Source organism: Neomonachus schauinslandi, chromosome 7, assembly GCF_002201575.2.
Source record: "Neomonachus schauinslandi chromosome 7, ASM220157v2, whole genome shotgun sequence".
Lineage (NCBI taxonomy): Eukaryota > Metazoa > Chordata > Mammalia > Carnivora > Phocidae > Neomonachus > Neomonachus schauinslandi.
This window is the reverse complement of record NC_058409.1, coordinates 36,046,066-36,073,362: the sequence shown is the minus strand read 5'-3', so window position 1 is coordinate 36,073,362 and position 27,297 is coordinate 36,046,066. Positions and strand designations below refer to the sequence as shown.

The following is a 27,297-nucleotide window of genomic DNA, read 5'->3' as shown; positions in this document are numbered from 1 at the left end:
GCTTTTCCTCACAAACCTGCTCAAATAAATGCTTTGAAATTCAGAACCTTCAACAGTCATTCTCCGTGGGTCCGATGTGAAGAATATATAGTATAGTTGGCAGTTCCCTGCTGTTATCTTTCTCATGGAACCCTGAATTAAGATTGTAGACCTCTTCCCTCAATTGCAATTTTTTCTCAAGTTTTTTTCCTCTCTGGACATTTTCCCAGCATTGCTGGGGTCCACACCTGTGTAAGGCATGTCCTAGAGACATACTTCAGGGACTCCTAATATCCTGAACATGGACATGTCCAGTTAGATGTGTACGTGTCTTTATTTTTATTTTTTTAAAGATTTTATTTATTTGACAGAGAGAGACACAGCGAGAGAGGGAACACAAGCAGGGGGAGTGGGAAAGAGAGAAGCAGGCTCCTTGCTGAGCATGGAGCCCGATGCGGGGCTTGATCCCAGGACCCTGGGATCATGACCGGAGCCGAAGGCAGACGCTTAACAACTGAGCCACCCAGGTGCCCCTGTGTGTACGTGTCTTTAAAGAAATAGGATGTCTGTTAGTAAAGTGCTGTGACCTCAGGTTCCAGAATATCAACGCAACATTCTTTAGAAGAGATGCTTCACTTTGGATGAATCTAAGTTCAGAATCAGTCAGCCTGTTGTCAAAGGGAGAAGGAGAGTCCCAGTGACAGGAAAGCACCTCACTATGAATTGGTTTGGAAATTACTTCTCTAAATTTCCTGAGGATGTTTCCTTTCTCAACGTACACTCACCTCTGTTGCTTTCACTCATCTCATCTGAAGATGAACAACATTTTATTTCTAGTATGAGGTAGAGTTGGTGATTTTTTTTTTTTCTATTAACTTTTTCTTTTTGGGTAGCATATCAAATCTCTCTCTCTGTCTCTGTCTCTCTGTCTAAAAATCAGCCTCTTATGAGGAGCCAAGAGAAGAAAACTGGGCTTGGGAAAAAGTAGTTGCTATCATTTTCTATGGGTACTTGGAAAGGGGCAACTGATCAGTTCCTTCGGGCCCTGCTTGGATAGCGAAAAGAAGGGCTGGCTTGGGTGAAAGGGTGTCTCTTTATTCTTAACTTTCAATGTTGAACCCTGACCAAGTGAAACTTGACTTCTGGTAGCTGCCAGTAATTTCTAGTCCTTTGAAATCAAAACTCCAGGGCTTTGGCTTCAGTTAAGTTTGAAGTAATCAAGGAAGCCTGGGTAGAAAGCAGAATGAACCCTTTTTAGTTCCAAGTTTCATCAAGGAAGAGGGTGATAGGAACCTCCTCCCTCAGGCTGAAGCACCAGGCAAGTGCGGACATGGGGTGGGGAATGCGCTTAGCAGCAGCGGCGAGAAGAGAACAGAGTGAGGTCAGAAAGGGGGGAGGGTATGCATCTCTTGCATCTCCCAGCATGGGGCCTCTTGCCTCGTGCTTCGAGTCAGCCTTCTCCCACCGGTTGAAGCCTCCCTCCGCTGCTTGTCTCTTAGGGTGACTAAACTTCTTGGTTCACCTGGGGATGTCCTGAGTTTAGCCCTGAAAGTTCTCCCTCCTGGGAAAACCGTTAGTCCTGGGAAAACTGGATGATGGGTCACCGGGATCGAAGTTTTAGGTATTTGGGCAGCACGTGTGACACCTGAGAAACTGCTCCACAGCTCCTGCCTCCATTCTCTGTTTCTCAGGAAAGGGTACAGAAGACCCTAGGCCAAGTGCAGGATCATGAAGTTAAAATAACAGTAGCTGCCACCCACTGCAAGCCTACTGTGTGCCCGGAGCGTGATCTTGTTTAATCCTCAAGGCCACTGCGGAGGGAGGATGTTTCCTATCCAGTTTTATGGGAGAGAGACCAGAGCTGAGGGCGGTGACGACTTGTGTTCCCCAAGGTCAGACAAGTAGAAGGCAGCCGGGCCACATGTGAATTTTGGTGTGCCTGGGCCTAAAATCTGTCCTCTTTCCACTCAGTGAAGAACTTGCTGAATTTGATGGCAAGTGGACAGCTGCTCTGGTGTAGCAAAGCTCTGCGACCGTCCGCCTCATCCACGGTTTCCAGACTCTTTCCTATTCTGTATGGTAGTGGAAGATTCCCCGGAGTATCCACTGAGCTAACAGCTGTGCAGGGAGCTACAGCAGGTGCTTTAGTCTGATACTCGAAGCAGCCCCTGATAAATTATTCAGGTTTTAACGGAATTGCAAAGTGCCTGGCACATAGAATGTGCTCAGTCAAGGGTAGCTGTGCTTGTTTTTTGTTGTTTTTTTTAAGAAAAATTTTTAAAGATTTTATTTAATTGACAGAGAGACAGAGAGGGAACACAAGCAGGGGGAGTGGGAGAGGGAGAAGCAGGCTTCCCGCTGAGCAGCGAGCCCGATGCGGGACTCGATCCCAGGACCCTGGGATCATGACCTGAGCCGAAGGCAGACGCTTAGCGACTGAGCCACCCAGGTGCCCCTGTACTTGGTATTTTCATTATGACACACAAACTATAATCTTGAGCTGAATTTTTTAGCCAATGCATGTCAATTGAAACATTTTAATAAAAAATCACCAAAGATTCAGGGTATCAAGATAATCAGTAGTATACTTGCTGAGTTCAAAGTTAGGCAAACACAAAAAACTTTTTTTCCCCCACCAAGGAGAAGCTATTCTCTTTGCTGTTTGATTTGGAATAGAGGACAGGCTTCCTTGCCATCATAAAAGGCTGAGCTAGAAGCAGAAAATTCTATTCTAGGGCTGCAAGCTGTAAATGGTTCATTTCAGGGGAAAATCTAATCCAGGGGCTTAGCCCTAAGAAATTCTTCTGCTCAAATCAGAAATAATTGGAAGCTCTTAGTGTAAGGACGGAAACCCCAGATTGTGAGCATCACATTGAGCGGTAAATGCCCTAGTCTGTGTGGAGGGATGCAGGAAGCTTTGAGGCTCCTCTCTGCTTTTATTTCCTCTCTCCACACCTGAGAAGTGTACCTTTGCTAGAGAGGGAAACACAGTTAAGATCATATAATTGATGACTAGATTTGAGGAGGACTCAAAGATAATGGAAGAGATAATGGACATTCAGTTTGGTCCAGTTCACCAAATAACCACATGCCCGCCAGGTATTGGGTAGTGTGCTGGATTCCGGGGTTAAGGGGGGGGGGAGCAGCTTGTGCCCGCTGACCCCAAGGAGCTCACACGGGAGCAGAGGAAATAAGACAGGCATAAGATGGTTTCTTCAGCACCAGTTTGAAATCTTCATAGCTGTCTTAGTCCACTCTGAGCTTCCATAACACAATACCATAGACTGGCTGGCCTCGTGAACCGAAATTTATTCACTCACTTTTCTGTAGGCTAGAAGTGAGTGCAAGGTCACGGTGCCCACGTGATCGGGTTCTGGGGAGGGCTCTCCACCTGGTTTGTAGCCTTCTCGATGGGTGCTTACGTGGCCTTTTTACATGGCAATTTTATCAGCCCAGGGTCCCACTGCTATTTCTCACTTAACTGTAATCACCTAAAAGCGCTGTCTCCAAATACAGTCACACTGGGGGCTGGGGCTTCAACATATGACTTTGGGGGAACACAGTTCAGTTCATACCATGGGCCCGAACCCACATTGTAACAAACCTATTAAAGTGTATCCATACCACACATTATATCCATACTTTCCCTGCTATACAATTAAGTGAAAGGATTTTTATAATTTTGCCTTTGAAATTATTTGGCTCTCCGCGATTAGTTCATTTTACGATTGGCTCTTGTTTCTCAGCAATCATTCATACTTGGGATTTTTTTTGCAAATAAGAATTCTAAATTGTTTTTATTTTTAATTTATTTTTTTTGAAGATTTTATTTATTTATTTGACAGAGAGAGAGAGAGCGAGAGCAGGAACACATCAGGGGGAGTGGGAGAGGGAGAAGCAGGCTTCCTGCCGAGCAGGGAGCCCGATGCGGGACTCGATCCCAGGACCCCGGGATCGTGACCCGAGCCAAAGGCAGAGGCTTAACAACTCAGCCTCCAGGTGCCCCTCTAAATTGTTTTTAAATGTAATAAAATATTTGTGAATCTGTGAATTTGACAGTTAATGAGATTGGCATAATGCTAGATTTCTGTGTTTAGTTGAGCATTAACTAATTTTGCAGTCTGTTTTGCAGTTTTTATATTTTGGAGCCAGTACTTTATTCCAGGTCTCAAATACTGTTGCAGGCTCTTGAAAAGCTCATTAGCCTCTAAGCATTGTCTCTAAATGCCTAAGGGATGAAGGGGTTGGGCTTGTTTATAGCTCCACTTTGTACTTCTGGACATGTAGCTCCTGACCTTAACCTCTCTTGCAGCTCATGTCTCCTTGGCGCTGAAGACCGGCTATGTTCCAGCCGTCCTCTTCCCCACCAGCCTCCCTCCTACTCTGTGTTCTTTGCCATCTCTCTCACGTTGACACCCCCACCCACCCTGTGGGAGACTCAGAGGCTGTTGTGGCTATCAGTGGCCCTCATATCCACCTGTGTCAGGTTTCAGGCTGGCTGGTGTCAGGATGACTGCATAGGTATTGCTGGCAACCTTGTTAAGAATCTCGATTTCTGTACCTCTTGTCTGGAGACCAGCATTGTTGGCCTGGGTGAGGCTTGGGCATTTGTTTTGTTAACAAGCTAATGTGTTTATTAAAAGCACATCAGGTTTGTAAGGCGTGGACGTGGGCAGTGTTGGTAGAATGAGATGTGGATCTTAACAAGAACAATGCACCCCCATTGGATTTATCGCCCTGATTTAGAGGTTCTCAAAGGGCCCTTCTGCTGTTTCCAAGATGCCCCCAGGGTGTTGCCTTAAGGGTGCTCGGGAATGTCCCTCTCTGGCCTCCAGGCCATGTGTCACAGGTGCTGAGCCCTGGTGAGTAGTCCTGTAACAGCAGCTGTTACAGGAAGAAATTCTGCTGTCTCTTGTTTATTTTGTCTCATGTGTGAGGCAGGCTCTTTCTTTAATTCTTCACAACACACCAGAGACAGGTACAAACTGTTAATGAGGCTTGCCAAAAGGGAAGCACAAAGTAGAAAAATTACTACCAGGTACAGGCTCACACTCATTCTAGTGCGGTCCCTCGACCATCCTCTTGATCTGCCCCTTCCAGAGGCTAGGTACAGCTTACCCTTCACTGTGGGACTCGCCCTAAGTATCTCCATGGTAGGAGCTCAGGCAAAACCGGCTTTCGGCCCCCAGAAAGAGAAGGGAATTTTTCCACCTCACTTTTGAAGACTATCCCCTGGGCCCATATTTTCTACTTCAGAATGATAACGTGGAATATCTATTCCCTTCAGAGAAAATTAACCCAAAGTTGTATTTTGTGCCCCCCAACCCCAGACAGTCATATAGTACTTTGACATCAGGATATCTTCTGGGGCGCCTGGGTGGCTCAGTGGGTTAAGCATCCCACTCTTGCTTTCAGCTCAGGTCATGATCTCAGGGTTGTGAGATCCAGCCCTGTGTCAGGCTCCTCACTCAGTGGGGAGTCTGCTTGAGATTCTCTCTCTCCCTCTGCCCTTCCCCCACCAAAATAAATAAATAAATAAATCTTTAAACAAACAAAAAAAGACATCTTCTGAAGTCTTGGTTGTTCACTTAAATGATATGGCGTGTTCAACTTCCACAGCCTAGTCCCGATTTCTATGCCCAAGTGTCTTCAGCGAAGGCTCAAAACCCTGGGGGTGCAGCCTCACTCAGGACAACTTGTTAAACACATTCTAGACACAGCAAACTAATTATATGTCCTTCATTCAACACAATAATCCTATGAGGTCATCTTTTTTATTTATTTATTTATTTTTTATTTTTATTTTTATTTTTTTTTAAGATTTTTATTTATTTATTTGAGAGAGAGAATGAGAGAGAGCACATGAGAGGGGGGAGGGTCAGAGGGAGAAGCAGACTCCCTGCCGAGCAGGGAGCCCGATGCGGGACTCGATCCCGGGACTCCAGGATCATGACCTGAGCCGAAGGCAGTCGCTCAACCAACTGAGCCACCCAGGCGCCCGAGGTCATCTTTTTTAATCTTACATTCGAACAAACAGAAACAGAGACGTTAAGCAACAGCCAAGGTCAAGCTGCCAGGAAGTGACAAGCCGGCATTTGAACTGAGGCCTCTTGGTTCCAAATTTGTGGATTTAGCTATTACGAAACACTGAGAAACACTAAGGAAGTAGGCTGGACCTTAAAGGTGAATGACAGGGTCTGGAATATTCATGCCATTAATAGAGGGCAAAGTCAGGGGAGAAGCGGGAAGGGGGGCAGATGGTGAGGAGCTTGGGCTACAAATTAGGAGCCACTTGACATCACTGGGTCCCTTTCTCCTCTTTATCACTCTGTCTTGGCTTAATGGTTATCCTTCTGAACCATCGCCTTTGTTTTCAAGTTAATCACTGTTTTTGACTCTCCAGGAGCCATGGGCCAGCTCAGGCTGTGGTGAAGCAGCCTCTCCGGGGAACCCCTGGCAGGACCACCATCACAGCGATTGTCCAGACTGGGGGAGACTGGAGCACCGGCCTCTTCAGTGTCTGCAGAGACAGGAGAATCTGTACGTGTTCCCTCTTTATTCAAGTCCTCCTTGACTGTTTTCTTTCCCAAAGCATCCCTGGGTGCGGGAGCTTGTACCATCCTCAGGCACAAGGACAGAAATGTAATGGCTTTAGAATAACTGGACTGATCTCCTAGTGACTCACGTGCACTCCTTGGCAGGAAAAGTCTTGCTTTTCAGGGATGGGGATGCTTTTACAGAATAAGCGGTGACTTCATAGATGTTTTAAATGACAAAATCCACTGTTGGCAAAGGTGCATGAAATGGGCTCCCCCATCTGCTGCTGGTGGGAGGATACGTTGGTATAACCTTCCTGCCGGATGGTTTAGCAATACATATAAAAAGAACCTCAAGTGTTAGATAGCTTTTGGCCCAGTAATTACATTTTCAGGCATCTAGTCTAAGGAAATAAATCACGTGCAAAGATTTAGCAACGTTAACTTCTGCAGCATTGGTTATAACGGCAACAATCTGGAATGACCTAAAATGTTTGATGGGGGTATGCATATAATGAGTTATTATACAGCCATGAAAAGTCACATTGTAGAATAACATTGAATGGGATGAAAGATGTTGTGGTACGTTTTTAAGTTAAAGAAGCAGACTGTAAAACTAAGCACGTTAGACACCATTTTTTGGTGGGGGGATATTTTTAAAATACCTGGACGGATACAAATACAAATGTTTATGACATGTCTCCAGATGGCAGGCTAATGAGTAATTTTTATTTCCTTTTTTGCTTATCTCTTTTTAGTATTTCTAGGAGGAATATGTAGTACTCTTATAAGAACAAGAATAATCACAAAAAGCCCCCTATGTTGACTGGAATATTTTCAGATGCTCTTTCAGCTCTAGAGAGGTACCAATAACACACTTCTAGCTACATGATTTTCCCCTGGGAATGAAGTTCAAAGCATATAGATTCTATTTTTATCTTAGGACATTCTGACTCGTCTCTGGTACCACATCAGCATCCCCTTCCGGGTCCTGCCTTTGCAGATGCTAGGGAGCATCTCAGCCACAGAGTCTTTCTGGGGGATGCTGGGTGGCTGGTGGGGAGGTCTCTGTTGGATAAGTGTTAATCACTAACATTCAAAATCCAGCAGGCCCTGGATCTACTATTTTTGAAGAATATGGCTTTCTCTGCCCTTTGCTGATTTTTTGAAAGATCTGGATTCATTCCTAAAGCCTCACAGGATTGATCAGAGACCCACCTGAGCTGTTACATGGTCCAAGTCCCTATTCAGCAGAGTCTTACAGAGGCTAAAGCTCTCCCGCCATGTTTTGGTGCTCTGGTCCTCTACGCTTGAGCCCTTCACCGTTTGCCTGGGCCCCACAGAGAAGAGACTGCCTCCATCCCTGTCCCTCTGCCCATCTGACGCTGAGCTCAGCAGGTTTCTTCCTGCCTCTGCTACCCGTGTGGACCTCTGATCAGATAATGATGGCAGCCATTCTCTGATTCTCTCAGCTTTCTTCCTCGTTCTCTTCCAGATACTCTGACCTCATTTGTCCCCTGTTCTGAGGTACAGAGAAGGCAGAATAGCCATGTGGAGATGTGGAGACCTAGCGTGGAAATGGGAAGTGGACCATTTTCCTTTCCTAGCTTGTAGTTGGGGGCTAGGGGGTCATCAGTGCATTTTCAAGTAGGGCAAAGCCTAGAATATAGTGTGGTGGGGAGGAGAACATGTTTGTGTCAGATGAGACCTTGCCTCGAATCTTAGCTCTGCCTCTTACTGGCTATTTGATCTTGAACAAATTCTCTGGGTCTTCATGTTGCCCTCTCTAAAGTGAGTATAATAAAAGCGCTCACCTCAGGGGTTGCTGTTCACATTAAAACATAATGCCTAGAACCCATTCTTAACACTGGCTTGGAATTTAACTGGATCAGGTTTTTTTTTTTTTTTTTGGTTGCATGCTCTACTGGGTTGAATAGTCCTTTCAAAATTCATGTCCACCTCTAACTTCTGAATGTGACCTGATTTGGAAATAGGGTTTCTGCAGTGTAGTCAAGTTAAAAAAGAGGTTCTACTACATTAGGGTAGATCCTAATCCAATGGCTGGTGTTTCTCATAAGAAACAGGAAATTTGAACACAAACACTCAGAAGAGAAAGCCATGGGAAGACAGAGGCAGAGATTAGAATAATGCATCCATAAGCCAAAGAATGCAAGGATTGCCAGCATCCACCAAAAGCTTGGAGAGAGGCATGGAATAGACTTTTCCTCAGAACTTCTGGAAGGAACGAACCCTTAAGTTCATACTCCTAGCCTCCAGAATTCTCCAGTGAGAAAATAATTTTTTTTTAAGTTTTTATTTAAATTCCAGTTAGCTAACATACAGTGGAATGTTAGTTTCAGGCATACAATTTAGTGATTTAACACATCCATACAACACCTGGTGCTCATCACGACAAGTGTCCTCCTTAATCCCCATCACCTGTTTCACCCATCCCTTCACCCGCCTCCCCTCTGATAAGTGTCAGTTTGTGAGAGAATCATTTCTATTGCTTAAAGGTGCCCAGTTTGTGGTATTTGTTATGGCAGCTCTAGGAAACTAATACACAAACAAACATTGGATTTCATTTGAAGGCTTTGGGGTAGCTCACAGAACCAAAAAATCAACTAAAAACTAAGCTCAGAAGGGACAAGCTGCATAATCAGGAGCTAGCTGACACTCTGATCAACTCCAAACGTTTTTATTTGTTTTTCCTTCTGAGAATTGATGGAGCAGCTGGAGTTCATTTTGCCAGGCCTAGGTCATTCCGAAGAACAGTCCTATCAGTATTGCCCTCAGTAGTGAAGGGATGATTTTCCCAAATTACTACTGGGGTGCTGTCATCCAGGGATGCCCAACAAGTGCACAACAATGCACTTAGTGAATCTGAGATATTAATATTATTGTGACTATACGTTATTATCCTCTAGCGTGTTGAGAGCAAAGAGTAGAGTCAGGAGGGATAGACTGGCTGCTGCAGTGTGATTTCTACTCCATCCCAAGAGCACCTAAAAAGTTGGCTAAAGAAACAACCATCCTCACCACACCCCTGCCTTAAACGCTGCTTCACTACTTGGCTTTGTCCCTCACCCCCATTAATGTGCAGACCAACCGCACTCCGTCTTCTGAGGATTCCTGCTGGTTCGTTTGAGAGCCCATTCTGGGGACAAGGTGAGAAGGGAGGATGTGAGGAGAAATAGAACATTCTTGACATTTTGGCATGATCCGTGGAGAAGGGGCCATGGATATACAGTATAAGGTGATCTGGAATGTTCTGGGTCCCAGTTGTTATTCCCCGGATGGACCTCCATTTTATGACTGCTCACAGTGTCTCGAAGCTGTCTCAGAAGAAAACTTCAAGGTGATATCGCCTTAAACGCTCATTCTCTGCGCTTGTCATTCCCAGGACACAGGTGGAATGTGAGTGCTATGGATCCTGGGCTTCTTTCCTTGTTTAAAAGGGCTACTTTATCCACAAAATTTCAATTCAAGCCAGCCACTGTGTAAATAGTTGTGACAAACTTGGGAACAAAAAAGAGCTGCTTTCCATGATTTTGTCCATGCCAGATTCCCATCCTGGGACAGCTTTCCATTACATGTTGAGAATTATTGCTACAATTTGTCATCCATTAAGCAAAGGATACGTTAGGAACAGCAGTGATTTCCATTTCTTTTTGACATTTTGCTTCTTCATGTTATTGCAATTACATTTTTTATTTTTATTTTTTATTTTAAAGATTTTATTTATTTGAGAGAGAGCGAGAGAGAGCGCGCGCGAGAGAGCACAAGCAGGGGGAGGGGCAGAGGGAGAAGCAGACTCCCTGCTGAGCAGGGAGCTCCATGCGGGACTCGGTCCTGGGACTCCGGGATCATGACCTGAGCTCAAGGCAGACGCTTAGCCGACTGAGCCACGCAGGTGTCCACAATTACATTTTTAAAACTGCCTCCCTCTTCCCACCTGGGCGCTTTTATCTGCATTCACAGTGCACTGGGGTGTTTCTGAGTCCTTTGGAGATGGGGTTGCTGAAAGCTCAGCTGTGAAGATAAAGCCACGGGGAAATGAGTGGCTGCTAAATGTTGTCGTGGGTGAGAGGCGAGGTATCCGGGCTTTGGGAATGTTTGTGATGGTGCACCAGAGAAGGTTTATGTGGGAGGTTTAATCCACATTGGTTTGTAATTCAATATTTAGAGTTCCTACCCCTGTGTAGACAGGTGATGGGTGTTACAGACGTAATAGTGAATAAGACAGAGAAGGTTTCATAGAGGAGATAGACAATAAGCAAAATAATGGCAGTTGTGATAAGTGCCGTGAAAGAAAGAAATAGGGTATTATGGAAGGAAACTAGGAGAGTGGGGTCAGGGATGGCCTCTTCGAGGAACCAACTTAAAGCCGATACTGAAAGATGGGAGGAAACCAGCCACTCAGATCACCTCCCTATGGAGGGCACCGTAAGCACTGCGGGGGGTGAAGAGCTTTGTGTGACTAGTAATCACCAGATACCCAGGATGCACAGAATGAAGTGGGCCAGGATTTTCTTTGGTTTTCTGGAAGAGGAAAAAAGCATTGAAAAGGCCTCAGATTGGGATCTGTGTCCCTGAACTATATCTTGGGTAAAGTGTACCTCTCTCAAAGCACACACCACTGCTGTCTTGCTCACCCCTGCTGTGCCCAGCAGAGTGCCTGGTCCATAGGAGGCACTGATAAATGTTTGCTGAACAACCCATCAATGAATGAATTTTAACCTGTATTCTCACTGGATTCTTTCTTTCTTGCCCTTCATTGAAAGAATCATAAATTCTCTGAGTCGGAAGGGGTACTGGGGTCAGGTGATTTGACCTCTCACCTGCTTGTCTAAGCCTCCCCTGCACTATGCCTGGCAAGAACAGCTTTGGCTTTCTGAGCATTTCTAGGAAGGAGGGCTTTTCTCCTTGGGAGTCAGCTCAGTGCTTAAAAAAAGGGGGGGGGGCACCTGGGTGGCTCAGTTGGTTAAGTGTCTGCCTTCTGCTCAGGTCATGATCCTGGGGTCTTGGATTGAGCCCCATGTCAGGCTCCCTGTTCAACAGGGAGTCTGCTTTTCCCTCTCCCTCTGCTGCTCCCCCTGCTTGTGTGCACACTGTCAAATAAATAAAATCTTAAAAAAAAGAGAAAGATTTTGAATAGTTTAGCATGCACCTGATGCAAAATTCAAAAGCACCTACCCCTTTGATAGATTTGCCATCTGTTCACCCAGTTCCCTGCAGAGGCAACTACTCTTACCTGAGCTGAAATACTGTCTGTAAGCTTGTAAAGATATAAAATAATTTTAAGTGAAAGTAGATTATTCTTTTTATTATAAAACTGTCGTGTAATCATCATAAAAAAGAAAACTACAGAGACAAAAGAAAACCAGTATCCTGTAATCCCAGCTGTTGGAGATAATCATTGTTAATATTTTGGTACCTCTCCTTCCAGATTTTTTGCTGTACGTGTATTTATATAATTTCCAGAAATAATAGAATTGTAAAGACACCCAATATTTTAAATTGCTGCATAGATTCTGTTGTATGAAGGTACCATAATTTATTTATCCAGAAATCCATTGGTGTACCTTAGTGTGGTTTCCAGACCTTTTGATGTTCAAACCAACACTCCGTGAATGTCTTTGTACAGATGGCATTTTGCATGTGTGTGAGTTTACCTGTTGGGCAATTGCTGAGGAATAAACCTGCTGGTCAAATAGTATGTACCATTTTAAATCTTGATAGATCCTGCCAACTGGATCTCCATTTGGAAGTTGTACTAACCTACACTCCCACCCACAATGTATGACTGTGCCCATTTCTTTCTTGAGCATCTCTTACTGTTCAGTGGTTCTGCCTTTTTGTAATAATTGATCTGAACTATGCGTCGCTGCACTTTCCACCCACCTTTCCTACTTCTGCTCTCTGGGGCTCCACACTCTGGTTCTGTGTAGGCTTTTTCTTTTTCTCTCGACTCGCCTGTGAGTGAGAAGGATGAATAATAAATCACATTCCATGCATGAGGGTGGAGCCCATCTCAGGGGACAGGCCCGGAACATTTAGGCAGTGGATGCTTATATAACCACCAGGCCTCTGGATGTAATGTAAGAGGAAGAGGCTGAATTTCTAGCTCAAATCCCTTTTGAGCCCAAGTCCCTTAAAACAAACAAGTAAATAAAATATGATAATATATATTTGCATATATGTATATACACAAATAACACATGAGTATGTTCACCTTGTAAAAAAATGAAACACTACAGAAAAGGAAATCATGTCTCCTCTTTTAATCAGTTTGAAGAGTTTCCTTCCAGATCTTTTTCTCTGTGTTTATATATGTAGCCTTTAGTAATATGTACTATTGTTTTGTAACTCTTTAAACAAAGCATAAATAGTATTATGCTGTATGTATCATTATGCAATTTGATTATTTTTTTTAAAAGATTATTTATTTATTTATTTGAAAGAGAGACAACGAGAGAGGGAACACAAGCAGGGGGAGTGGGAGAGGGAGCTCGACGTGGGGCTAGATCCCAGGACCCCGGGATTATGACCTGAGCCGAAGGCAGATGCTTAACGACTGAGCCACCCAGGTGCCCCTCAATTTGATTATTTTTTTAGGATTTTTAATTTTTTTTTATTTTTTATTTATTTATTTATTTATTTATTTATTTTAAAGATTTTATTTATTTATTTGACAGAGAGAGACACAGCGAGATAGGGAACACAAGCAGGGGGAGTGGGAGAGGGAGAAGCAGGCTCCCCGCAGAGCAGGGAGCCCGATGTGGGACTCGATCCCAGGACCCTGGGATCATGACCTGAGCCGAAGGCAGTCGCTCAACCGACTGAGCCACCCAGGCGTCCATTTTTTTAGGATTTTTTAAAAAGATTTATTTATTTGAGAGAGAGAGCAGGAGTGGGAGGGGCAAAGGAACAGGGAAAGAGAATCTCCAGTGGACCCCTTGCTGAGCATGGAGCTTGATGTGGGGCTCAATCTCATGACCCTGAGATCACAACCTGAGCAGAAACGAAGAGTTGGCCTCCCAACTGATGGTGCCACCCAGGCGCCCCTTAAGATTTTATTTATTTATTTATTTATTTATTTGAGAAAGAGAGACCACGAGTGGGAGAGGGGCAGAGGAAGAGAATCTCCAGCAGACTCCATGCTGCTGAGCGTGGAGCCTGATGGAGGGCTCGATCTCATGACCCTGAGTTCATGATCTGAGCCAAAATCAAGAGTCAGATGCTTAACCAACAGAGCCACTGAGGTGCCCCTGAAATTTGATTTTTTTTTAACTCAAAATATGTCTTAGAGATTTAACTCTGTTGGTACTTAATCTTTCACTGCATTCTTAATTGTTCCATAGTATGATTTACACCATTGTGGCTTATTTACACTTTCATCTATTAGTGCACATTGAAGTTTTAAATTTCAAGCTACAAATAATGCTGCAGTGGACATCCCTGTACAGTCTCTTACTCTAGGGTAGACGCTCACAAAGTGGAATTACTAGATCCTAGTGTACTTAACATTTTTTTTTTTTAAGATTTTATTTTATTTTGCGAGACAGAGAATGAGAGAGAGAGCACATGAGGGGGGGAGGGTCAGAGGGAGAAGCAGACTCCCTGCCGAGCAGGGAGCCCGATGCGGGACTCGATCCCGGGACTCCAGGATCATGACCTGAGCCAAAGGCAGTCGCTTAACCGACTGAGCCACCCAGGTGCCCCTGTTCTTATCTATTCTTTTTTTTTTTTTAATTTCTATTTATTTGAGAGAGAGAGGATGAGACAGAGAGAGAGGATGAGAGAGAGAGCATGAGAGGGGGGAGGGTCAGAGGGAGAAGCAGACTCCCCGCCGAGCAGGGAGCCCAATGTGGGACTGGATCCTGGGACTCCAGGATCATGACCTGAGCTGAAGGCAGTCACTTAACCGACTGAGCCACCCAGGCGCCCCCCTAGTGTACTTAAAATTTTACTAGATTCACCCAAGTTGCCTTCAAAAGCGCTATGTACCTATTTCTCTATGGTTTTCCCACAATGTAAATACTGAAAAATTGGCATGCTTTCATGCCAATATGCATTTCCCTGATGACTAGCTTTTCATGGTTGTCATTGGCCATTTGTGTTTCCTATTTCGTAAATTATCTGCTCATGTCCTATTCCCATTTTCTTCTTTTGTTTAATCCTTTATATATTGATTTGTAGGAATTTACAACTATGTTGCAGTATTTTCTCCTAGAGACTCTTTAAGACAGTATCCCATGGTCCCACTCTTGCCCATTCCTCTTGAGGTGTGAGCCAAGAGTTTTTAATGCCACTCAATCCACTGTGTAGGGCTGTAACATCTGACAAGAAGGAACTTTCCTGGGGCGCCTGGGTGGCTCAGTCGTTAAGCGTCTGCCTTTGGCTCAGGTCATGATCCCAGGGTCCTGGGATCGAGCCCCGCATCGGGCTGCCTGCTCCGCGGGAAGCCTGCTTCTCCCTCTCCCCCTCCCCCTGCTTGTGTTCCCTCTCTCACTGTCTCTCTCTCTCTGTTGAAAAATAAATAAAATCTTTAAAAAAAAAAAAAAGGAACTTTCCTAAAGTTGCATAATGTAAGAGCATCCCACAGGAATAAATACAAATTAGTGGTAGTGAGGATACTGTCTCGGAGCACACAAATCCACAACCATTGTGACATGCTAAATACGTAAAATATGAGAACATATGGTGTTGTGTGTAGTAGTTAAGACTTTTGGGCTAGACTACCCGAGTTCAAATCTGGCTTCTGCTCCTTCCTAATAAACGTATCCCTCTGCCTGTCAGTTTGCTCATCCATTAAAATGGACACAATAAGAGTATCTGTATTTTAAGATTGTTGTGAGAATTAAGTGAGTTAATGAATGCAATGTATTTTTAGCAGGGCTTGGCACATGGTGAAGTCTAATGTTAGCTATTACATAATAAGAATTTGGCTTTCATAGCGTTTTTTTTTTTTTTAATCCCATCTGACTACTGTCCCAAGGTAACTGAATGTGCATTTGGTGTGTTGCCTTCAGCATCTAGTAACTGCATCCTAATGAACACTTAGATAACATGGTTGTCTGATGGAAAGGATTAAAAATAAAAATAACAGCATGTATTTTTTTAAAAGACATACCAGTCATAAAGATAAGATACAGGAGTTCCAATGCACAAAACAACGTCTTTACGATATACTTACTGAGGGTGGTGGGCATTTCTCCTTGCCAATGATAGTGGTGCAGCTCAGGCGATTGTGTAAACACAATTTATTATTCACTTAGCTTGCCAGCTTTATAATTATGCAATTTTTGATTAATTTTTTATTTGCAGGCATTTGCACTATTTCATAATCCATGGATAAAATGAGATTTGATTGATTTTTTTTGTATGTGCCATGATTTCCAAGTCTCCTAATTCAAGGTTGCCTGCAATATGACCGCTGTGAACTTGCAGGAAGTTGACTGGGCCATCTGTCCTCTGCGCTGTTCATCCCAGTGGTCGGTGCGGGGTGGGGCCTTCTGATCCAGCTGGGAGTAATGATTTTTTTTTTTTTAAATGTGGGGCAAAACATCTCAGACTCACTCAAGGCCGAATTCAGAATTTGCTTTGGGGCAAGGGATGCCTATAGTACGTGATTTAGCGGATTATCTCATGACTCCTAAATGGATGAAATAGATGTTCTGTTTCCCAAAGACAGGCTGCTCCTTACCCTCCTCCCCGCGGAGTCCTCATGCCCCGTGGGCACGTGTGCTACCTCAGCCCCCCACAGCCAGGGTGAAGTCCACAATCCCGGAACATCATTCTGAGCTTCTAGGATATAACAGCATTCCTCGCATTTGGCTATTTTGTCACTGAATTTGGGAGTGGGACTTTGTACTCGCACCTTTTGGGGAGGGAGGGCAGGACAGGTAGCAGAGACAGGCCCTTGACAGGAAGTTCTAGTGACAGGGTACGTGAGCCTCTTTGGTGGGTGCTCTAAAGGCTGTGGTCATTACCATTTCATACTCACTGAAATGGCTAAAATCAAAAGGACCAACAGTTGCAAATGTTGGTGAGGCCATGGAACAACTAGAATTCTCGTCCATTGCTGGTGGGATTGTTAAGTGGTGCAAATATTTATGTCTTGTCAAGTTCAACATAAATCCACATCCAGGAATCCACCTACAGGGAATGAAAATGTATGTCCGCATGAAGACCTGTACGGGAACGTTCATAGTACATATTCACAATAGCAGAGAATGGAATAGCTTGTGAGAGTATGGAGAAACGGTTTGTGTGTTATGGAACCTGGACTGGATCGCCCGACGGAAGATCCAAGCGGCACCCGGAGATCTTGGAGGATAGGAGGTTTATTTAACGCCGGCAGGCTCAGAGGACAGTGAGCTCCAAAGGTCTGAGCCCCGAGCACAAAGGGGGTAATTTATACACTTCTACTTCCGCATACTTGGCACTTCTGGCGCGTGCGCGAAGCGGGGCAGGGAGAGGAACCTGGATTGGTGTGCGCGGGGGAAGCAGAGCGGGGAGAAGAACCCGGAAGAGCCCCGGGGCAGGGGCTGGGACTCTCTTGCTGGCTCGGTTGGCCATCTTAGGACACAGATTTCCCTTATCATGTGCAGTATTCATATGTTGGACTACTACTGAGCAACGATGAAGAATGCACTACACACATAATAGCAAAGACGAACCTCAGGAAACATGTTGAATAAAAGAAGGTGGATATAAAAGTAAACATGGTTCCCTTAATATGAAGTCCAAGAAGAGGTAAAACTTATCAATGGGAAGAGAAATCAGAGCAGTGGTTGCCTCTGGAGTGGGGATGGGAGGATTGGGATCGTCTGGGAAGGGGCACAAGGGAACTCTGAGGGCAATATTCTACTTGTTCGGTTACTTGGGTGAGAACGTGATTGTCACAAGTCACCCAACAAAATATTTACAGTCTGTTCATTTTCTTGTATATAAATTATGTCTGAAAATATTTATTGCATACATGCGTTAAAGGTATTGGTTAGCTTTTTGGCATTTATTTATTTAATTTTTTTGCTGTTTTATAGTCCTAATTATTTGTGTTCTTCAAGGTCATCCTCATTTGCGATGCTAGATGACATAACATCTTAACTGTGTATGAGGAATTCTTAACCCGCAGTCTGTTGATAGCTTTCAGTGGATCCTTGGACCCCACAAAATTGAATGCACAATTTTGCACGTCTATGTATTTTTCTTTTCCCTTGAGGAGTGACTTCATAGCTACCACCATACTCTCAAAAGGGTCTGTGACCCAAAACGTATTTAAAACAGAACCTCTGCGTTAGATGGTTCATGCAGAATGTGTAAGAAACAGTATCAGGATTTAAAGATCAATGAATGAATCAATGACAAACTGTTTCCAGTTGATGTTCAAGGAACCAAGCCTCTAATAGTTACAGATTAAAACTGGCAGATGTCAGAGGCTCCATGAAACTAGCAAAAATTAGAGTAACCTTCTGGCCTGAGAAATAGAATACAGTCCTGATGAGAATAGCAGGCAGAATCAGTGCACCATAAAAGAGCTTTCAATCACATTTACAGAGAAAGACGCCTGCTATTCACAAGTATCATATACTGGGTCTATTTTAAGTATTGAAAATAGATAGATGAACATAATAGAAGCAACAGCTACGATTCAACTGTAAAAAATTATTTAATGCTTTTCTCTTGACAGGAAAAAACAATTACCATAGTGAATGCTGACAGAATTGTATCAGGTTCAGCTTTGCCAGTGTTTAACAAAAGAAGACAATTTTGATGTGGCTCGGTTATGGCAATTTTCATCCACTGAGTTTTGACAATTGGTTATTCATTCTCAGTCCCTGATTGCAGGGAGACAGTGCGGTATTAAATGGATGGCATCGGGCTGTAAATGCTCTTTGAGACGTGAAGTTGCTCTGAGCACATCTGAGAACCGTGGCTTTCTTTTATGTGTTATTGACAGGTTTCTGTGGTCTGTTTTGTCCAATGTGCCTTGAGTGTGACATCGCCAGGCATCATGGAGAGTGCCTTTGTTGGCCACTGTTACCCGGGTCCACCTTTGCACTGAGAATTGGCACCAGAGAGAGACATAAAATACGGGTAAGTGTGTTTGAATGTGTATGTGAACTTGGATCTATATAAGAACCTAAATGTCTTTCAAACTCGTGGTTTAAAAAAAAAAAAAAAAGTCTGGGTGAGAATGCTTAAAAACACCAGACTTAGTGGAAGACTGGGAAAGGAAAGGGAAGAAATTTCTGATTTCATTCATATGAACCAAAATGCCACATGATGAAAGGTATTTCCAAGGGGTACCTATTATAATGCTGATGTTGGGTCAATGGGCTGCTTCTGTTTCTCTCTCTCTCACTGCATCAAGACAAGATGACAGGTATATTGCACCAAATTTGGAGGATATACTTGGGATGGTCTAAGTGAAAATGAAGACTATGGGGCATCCGCAGAGTTCACTTTGGGGGCTCCCTGGGGATGCTTCAAAGAGCCCGTCACTTTCTGGTGCAGCTGAGCCTGAGGTACAATGAGAGACTGAGCAGAGACAAGTCATACATATCAGGATGTGGACAGTTAAAAATAAAAAAGACATCTTATATATTCATGTGGAATGATCCCTAAAATATATTTCAAGTGAATAAAAAGTACAAGACACAGAAGTACGCAACTATTGACGTAGAAGGACTATAGATGTACTTGTGTGGACATAGAATTTATCTGCAAGTGTATATACAAACCTGCCAACAACAGTTGCCCCCAGATAACTTAAGTGGGTGGCTAGGACAGCTGTGGAAGAGGGATGTACTTTTTACTTCCTGTGCCTTCTTCCTGTGAGAATGTTGGACCATAGGCATTTAGTACCCATTCCAAAGAAATGAAGTAATTATAAGTATTAAGTCTTAATAGAAAAAAAAAAAAAGATGTTGACAGAGAAACCAGTGGTTTCAAGTGTGAAGTCTGTACCAAAAGCCCTAAGTAAGGCCAGGTCTCTGAACTGCAAGGATTGATAAGCAGTTGAGCTGCTTGGCACTTGGGGATCCTGCTGGAGCGGTGTCCCCGGGTGTTCCTTTAGGGCATTGACTTGGTGGAACTCAGAAGCAGTGGGTGGGATAGGCCCCTGGGTGATGGCACTGAGCCTGTATGATTGAGCCAGGACAGAGACGTGGGTCTTCCCCTAGGGCACCCTGTGTGAGGACTGGCTCGCCGTGCACTGCTGTTGGCCCTTTTCCATCTGTCAGGTGGCCCGGGAGCTCAAGATGAGGGCCTCCCAACTCTACGAAATCTATGCAGCTCCTTCAACCAAGGACAACCTTATTTGACAGAGCGAGAAAACGCCTCCTCCTTACCCCCCTCACCCTCCTCTCAAACCCCTCTTAGAAGAGAGATTGTTCTTAAGCTTTCATGGAAATAATAAGAAAATAAATGATTTCTCCCCTACTGTCTTTGCTCTCATTCTTTCTTCACACACACCTCCGATGAAGTCTCTCTGGCATTTGTCTGGATCTGCTATTCCAGCCTCGCCACCTAGAGATGAGCTTGTGCCTTCCACACCTGCCTGGAGTTGGAGAAGGTTGCATTTTCCCTCATCTTCCTACCGCCATCCTTCCCTGGGAAGCTTTCTTCTGCTAACCCCCTTCACCCACAGAGCCAGTAGTGGGGCAGGAGATGGTTAATCTTAGTTAGCACCTCGTCTGGACACTAAGTCTCACTAAAACAGAGAAGCATCGTCCTTCCCTTGTCCTGACTCCTTCAGTCCCCACCGCATGAAGGAGACGGCCTCAGGTGGCTGCCGATTTGAACACTCTCCAACACTGGCGGGTCTTCGGCCCCAAGCTCGAAGCCTTAGGTGGGCAGCTGAATTGGTCTGCCTGTCCCCCCCCCCCCCCCCCCCCCCCCCCCAAAAAAAGATATGTTGAAGTCCTAACTCCTGGTGAGTGTGGCCTTACTTGGAAACAGGGTCCTGCATATGTAATTAAGCTAAGATAAGTCATTAGGGCGGGCCCAAATCCAGCGTGACTAATGTCCTCACAAGAAGAGAGGAGGCACAAAGACAGACACACAGCGGGAAGACAGCCATGTGAAGACGCAGAGATCGGAGCGATGCAGCCACAAACCACGGGATGCCTGGGGTGACCGGAAGCTGGAAGAGGCAAGGGAGGTCTTGGAGGGAGCATCGCCCTGCCCACATCCTGATTTTGGACTTGAAGCCTCCAGACCGGAAGAGATTGAGTTTCACTCATAAGCTAGCCAGTTTGCAGCACTTAGTTACTGAAGTCCTGGGAAGCTGTACGCCACCTGTCAGCCCCAGGAATGAAATACTGCTTTTGTCAGGGCGGCGGAACAGAACAGGGCTGACGAGCCTGTGTCCTGAAGCCCGAACTGCCGCCCGCATTTGCTGAGTGTGTGACTATGGCAAATTTTCTAATGCCCCTGTGCCTCAGTTTCTTCATCTGTAAAAGGATGATGCTGAACTCAGAGGGCTGTGAGGATTCTAACAAGTCAGGACTCTTAGCCCACTGCCTGGCAAGTAGCAAGGACTCAGTAAACAGGAGTTGCTATAACAATTTAACTGCTACCTTATATTCATAGCAAATTATGTTAGTTTTCCATTTACAGCTGGGATATAAAGTTTTCTTTTCAATTAAATTTTAGATTAAAATGGAATCCATTCAGGGCGCCTGGGTGGCTCAGTCGTTAAGCGTCTGCCTTCGGCTCAGGTCATGATCCCAGGGTCCTGGGATCGAGTCCCACATCGGGCTCCCTGCTCAGTGGGAAGCCTGCTTCTCCCTCTCCCACTCCCCCTGCTTGTGTTCCTGCTCTCGCTGTCTCTCTCTCTGTCAAATAAATAAATAAAATCTTAAAAAAAAAATGGAATCCATTCGAATAATCTTAAGTAAGTAACAGTATGGATGGTTGGTGGATGTGGCCAACATTTTGAAAGGTGGTGAAACTCATTTTAGTGGCCACTTGTCTCTATGCCAGATCCTGTTCAAAGTGCTCTACTGTGTTTTAAGACATTTAACCTTACACTCCTCAAGAAGATGCTATGAGAGCTCCATTTTCCAGAAAAGGAACCGGAGTCACAGAGTAGCTAAGTGATTTGCCCACGGCCATATAGCTGCGAGGTGCCAGGCAGTTAGGTTCTTGAGGCTGTGCTCCCGACCTCCGCGCTAAGCAAGCGGAGAAGGCTTCTGGCCGAGGTCTTTCTGGGCCTTCGGGGTTGTACAGCTGGGAGTTTGCTCTCCAGAGACGAACCCAGCCTGGGGAGCTCCAAGAGGCCGTGGCGGCCATCCGCACAGACCCCCAGCCGTTCCCGTCTGACACAGTGATGCCTCTCCTCCCGGCCCTCCCTTTCGGACGTCCTGAGCAGCTGCCAGGGAAAGCAAATGCTCAACGTTGATATTTAACCCTCGATAACACGCTCCCCCTCCAAACCAGCTCCTGAAAACACCAGGCCCGAGGGACAGCTAACCCGGCTTTATTGTTCCATGCTAAAACACACATCAGGCTTCTCAGGCTTACAGCTGGGAATTGTACTCAGTTCTGATGAAGGGGACTTGGGTAATGTCCCCACTTTGACATGATGGGCACCCCCCTCCCCACGTGGAAAGCAGATGGTACTGTGGGCCCTGGTCTCTGGTGTGGGTCTCCTGTGCTGGTGGGAGCCGCAGGTGGACGTGTCCAGCAAGGGGACCCTTGTTTCCCTTGGCTTCTTCTCCTTAGTCTGGCTAGGAAAGAGCAAACTCAACACTTCATCAGAGCCACAAACCCAAACAAAACACTGGGCTCCAAAAAGCAGTGGTTCTACCACCAAATCACAGAACAGAAAACAGAATTAGCATGTGAATGGTTCTTTGAAAGCTGATGGTGGAGAGTGGTCCCAAAGCAAGGCAGTTTAGGGCCCTGACTTCTGGTTTCCTCCAGATCATGTCAAGTGCAAGAAAAAAAAGGACCAAAAATACGTGCATTCTTCCCAGGAGAAAAGTGAACCAACACCCAATATTTAAGTGAGAGACAACAACTCTGGTATTAAACTTCCTATTTCCTCAGACCTGCAAAAAGCTGTCAGTGGCAGAAATCCGAGGGTTTCCCAACAGTGAAGGCATGTTCCATGTATTTTTTTTTTCACTAGAAAATTTCTTTTGGTTTTCGGAGTTGCAAAGTATGGAACAGATCTCTGATGACTCCGCATGGGGAAACAACATGAACACACAAGCAACACACATTTCAAAGTAATCCATACAGATTATTATAAATTACAAAACCAGAAAACACATAAAACCCCACCAAAGTTCTTGCCTTTACAGTGGAATATACTAAGGAAATAAGCTGCCAGCCTTGGAACTTTCTATTTTTTTGGAACAAAGATATGAAAACTTTGTAATTCCTTAAGTGTCCCCTGCTCTATAAAATGATCTTTTATAAGTTTCTATATTTTATATATCTAAACTTTATTTATACAATAGTCCATAATGGTTAAGATTTTACACCCTATTTCATAAACATCACTCACATACGTATTACCTCATCAAGATTCTCTTTTGGTCTATTAAAAACACTGTACTTAAAAAAACAAGACACAAGAGTCTATAGGTTCTCTGCTTGCATCTCCATAGGGGAGCGAATTTTTCTCCCCTTCCGTTTTGTCTTTCTGCTTTTTCCCCTAAACAACACCCTCTCCTGAGCCACATGGAATAAGAAGCAACAATTCCAGAGGATGAAATCCAGACTCTGTGGTTAGCAAACTCTTCTAGGGTATTCTAGGGTAAATTTCTGGGCTGACCTCATTCTGACCATTCTAATTCATCCTCACCTGCTTCCCACTCCTTCCACCACTTTTTGGCCCATGACTTTTTGGAATCTCTATGGTGGAATTGACAGTCCGGATGAAAACTTTAGGAAACAGGGACAGTGGGGGTGCCTTTCTTAAGCCTCTGTTTGGCTGGCAACAAGTCAGATTCTTCATTTAATGTTTTTAAAAAAATATTTGGTCTCTTGGCTAAGCAGATTCAAAGGAAAAGCTAAATTTCCATGAAACCCTCCACTTGATAAGTCATGGAAAATTCCCAGAGACTTAAAAAACAGCAAGTGTACAAATTAGGAATGATTTCCTGTTGCTGTCAATGGGAGAGGAAGAAGAAAGAAAATGTGAGAAGCAGCAAATGGGAATGAGAGGCCCTTGAACACAAGGCTATAATTAGCTAATGTGGTCTCATGGTTTCTGGGGACTCAAAGATGTGTGTTTACCTCCGCCCCCAATTTATACAACTTGCTTTTGTGTGGGCAGCTTGCCTGTACTTTACCTTTCCAAGCATTATCTATAAAAGTAAAATTCCTTCCAACTCTGATAATTGAATGACTTTTCTCTGGAAAATGAAGTCACCGAAACCTATTTATAGGTGGGCTGTAGGGCCTCATGGTAGTAACAAGTAGATTCCAGAATCTGAAGGCAGCATCTCTGGATCCTTTGCTACTGGGGCTAAAGAGGAGCCAACCAAACCTGAATTCATCCCAGAGGAAATGGAACTAACATTGAGTCAGAGGAGTTAAGAGAGAAGGGACGACAGACAGTTGGCAACAGCATCACTGACCATGTGTGAGAGGCAGTGTCATCCCTGAATTATCCTTTCTGTGGTCTCTCCATACCTCTTAGCTTCTCACTCACCACCTGGCAGATAAAGCCAATTACTTTGGGGTTGTTGTTGCTTATTATCACTTTCCCCTGGGGTTAACTGAGAGGAAGGTGTGGCTAAAAAGTCCAAGTTACTCATTTAATTAAGAGATGGGTGGTAGTTTGAGTCCTGCATGCGGCAGCTTCACATAGAAGAAAGCATTCCTGTAACCACAAAATATATTCCTTACTCTGCTCAGGGTTTGGCTGATGCTTGCTCCTGCTTACAAGCAGGACTCCATGACAGGTTGACGTGGTTTCTGTGAAAAATTACAATCCTGAACTTTAAAACAACCAATGTATCCAAATACTGTTGTGTTCTTGTCATTGTCTTTAATAATCAGGGAGCATGTGCTTTTAAAAATGAAATTCTCATCGATGTCTTAAGATAGGGGATGGCCCGAGGAGTCTCAGGCTACTTCTAAATTGCATTTATCAGGACTGTGGCTCTCTCTGGTTAACACGGATAATTTAAAATTTGTATTTTAGGGTAGGGGACCTTGCTGGCTTAGTTGGGAGACCGTGCGACTCTTGATCTCAGGGTTGAGTTTGAGCCCCATGCTGGTTGTAAAATTTGTATTTTAGAGTTTTTTAAACCAGGCGTAGAAGATCTTCTAATGACTTGCCCTTTAAAATGACTTGTTTCTGAGCAAAAAAGAATACATGGTTTAAGTGATTTTGTATCTTTAGACTTCAAATAGCCTCTCTGTAGTTTGTGGTAGCTCTCTTCATGGATTTTTGTTCTGAAATTCTTTATGTACCAAGTCCTCATTTCTTTAATCAGTATATTCTAGCAGAAACCCTCTTGATCAGTGTCGGGGGTGGGGGGAAGATAGCATGGAATTGGATTAGAAAAGAACACAGATGTGGTGGAAGGACTCAGGATGTTTGCTGGGAGTCAGGAGAGGGGGTTAGAGCTAGGGGCCTTGTGAAGAGGCACTGGCCTCTTTGGCTTGACTGTCCAAGAGGAGAATATCATGCCAGCCCCTGCCCACACTGCTCCAAAGGTGAGCTGCACAGACTGGCCAGTCACAGAGCTGGAAGGAATTTGATGTCTAGTCTTTTCATTTGTCAGTTAGGTGCCAAGGTGTGAGAAATTGGCAAGATAAAGTTTGGCTCTGACAAAAGAACAGAATAATAGGAGGGGTGGGAGTTTGCTGTAACCTGGAACAGCCTGTGAGTCATGCGCTGTTCCCTCTCCGGCTCACCACCCACAGATGCTCTAGATGAGGACAGATGTGTTCCTTCTCCTCTTGCCCTTCTGCCCCAGAGGCCGGCCTATTGGTATTCCGGTACCATCCCTGATGTCTGAGGACTATCACATGGTCCACAAACTCCATTGAGCAGTTTCTATCCAAGCAGATGATGTGTTCTCTTCAGTATCCCAGTTGTTGCTAGCTCCTCCTGGGAAGATGACCAAGGCAGGGTCTGCGAAGGTGAAAAAGGTTTCAGAATCTATTCTGTGAGTGCACCCTGGAAAGAACTATAGCTCTTTAAAATTATTAAGCCTTTTGGACACATGTCTTTCTTTTCATTTCACAGAAGAGGTGTTCATCCTATCGGGAGGTACACAGCATCTAGTTCCCCACTCCTGGTGATGCTAACTGTGGTCTTTTGGTTAAAGTGGTTTTCTACCGGGCTTCTCTGCTATCAAGTTGCTGTTCTCCTCTTTGTGATTAATAAGTGTCATGACAGGAAATATTCTGAGCTCTTCAAGCTTTCATCCACTAATTTTAATATCTAATGATGATTCTTGCATGAACCAAGTATTAGCCTAGTGGCTGCCAAATGGTAATTTTTAAAAAATTCCATCATTCTTTCTACATTTAGTAGTTGGCACTCTACTATATGGAAAAGCTTTTCCTTATATTTATATAGCATGGACTCAGGGACTTCTATCTGATGCGAAAGATTATTATCTGTTACTGCCAAAAATGAGTAATCTGAGTCTAATGATGGAGAAACATCAGACAAGACCCAATAGAGAGAGATTCTACAAAATAAAAGTCCTATATTCTTCAAAATGTTAAGGCCATAGAAGACAGTGAATCTTGAGGAACTGCTCCAGATTGAAAGAAACTAAAGAGAGATGGTAATTAAATGCATTATGTGATCCTGGATGGGATCCTAGATAAGACATTACATTTTCTTTTTCTGTGAAGGAAAAAGAGTAGACAATAGAAAACATAGCAGGATAATTAAATAAGATCTGTTGACTAGTTAACAGTTCTTTATCAGTGTTACTATCCTGGTTTTGGTCATTGTATTGTGGTTATGTAAGAGCACATCCTTGTTTAGGGGACACACTGAAATGTTTAGGGATAGATGGGCATTTGATTTTCAACTTATTCTCAAATGGTTCAGAAAAATTATATATATATATAATTTACATTAAATATTTATGTAATATTTAATTAATATATATTATATAAGACCATATATGAGAGAGAAAATCAAAACAAACATGGTAAGATGTTAATATCTAGGGCATCTTGCTTTGAAGGGTATTTAGGAATTCTTTGTACTATTTCAGCAGTATTTTTATAAGTCTGAACTCCTTTCAAAAACAAAAGTTAAAATCCATGAGCCCCCAGAATTCCTCCAAGGCCTCACTCTACTTGGCTGGCCAAACTCAACCTGTATCCCCACTGTCCCCACGTATGTAACCAGTGTCATCCTTGCCCTGTCCAGCCCACAGGCCCTTTTCTCTCCCTGAGGCTGAGAAGGTTCAGAAGGAAGGGCAGCAACAGCTCGGGCTGCCCCTGTCCAGGTGAGGGCAGGCTGTCTGAACACCCAGCCCCGGGGCTGGCTGTTCTCCATGACTATGCTGCTTGGCTCCTGGCCCTCCTGAGTGCAAGTGAAGTCCCAGCTGATCATGCTGAAGGGGGACAGGAGAATGCCTAAAGACTGATGGGAAACTGGTCTAAAAGCGTTTAGCAAGACTTGCCTTCTGAAGGACTCAGCCCCAGTCTGTCCATGAGCGAGTTCCCATGAAAACCCAGTAAAACTGGAAGTGAGCAGGAGAGGGAGTTGGCCATCTCTTGCCCATTTGCTTTCATCTGGGCCTGATTTCTTTTCTCTCTGAGGACTCCAGCT

At 44.3% G+C, this 27,297-nt stretch overlaps 2 protein-coding genes across 2 annotated transcripts in view; one reads left to right on the top strand and one right to left on the bottom strand.

The window, feature by feature from the left end:
- The first annotated feature begins 697 nt into the window (after positions 1–697).
- PLAC8L1 (PLAC8 like 1) lies at positions 698–19,849 on the top strand. Its single transcript, XM_021701965.2, has 4 exons — positions 698–822; positions 6,383–6,519; positions 18,484–18,620; positions 19,709–19,849. Exons 1-4 carry the CDS (start codon positions 698–700, stop codon positions 19,847–19,849), a joined length of 540 nt encoding a protein of 179 aa, XP_021557640.1.
- A 1,762-nt stretch (positions 19,850–21,611) lies between these two features.
- SH3RF2 (SH3 domain containing ring finger 2) overlaps positions 21,612–27,297 on the bottom strand; it is a 128,015-nt gene continuing 122,329 nt past the window's right edge. The window contains exon 10 of the mRNA XM_021702047.2: positions 21,612–25,629. Coding sequence (XP_021557722.1) covers positions 25,552–25,629 — 78 coding nt within the window. The 3' untranslated portion in view covers positions 21,612–25,551. The remainder of the gene's footprint in view (positions 25,630–27,297) is intronic.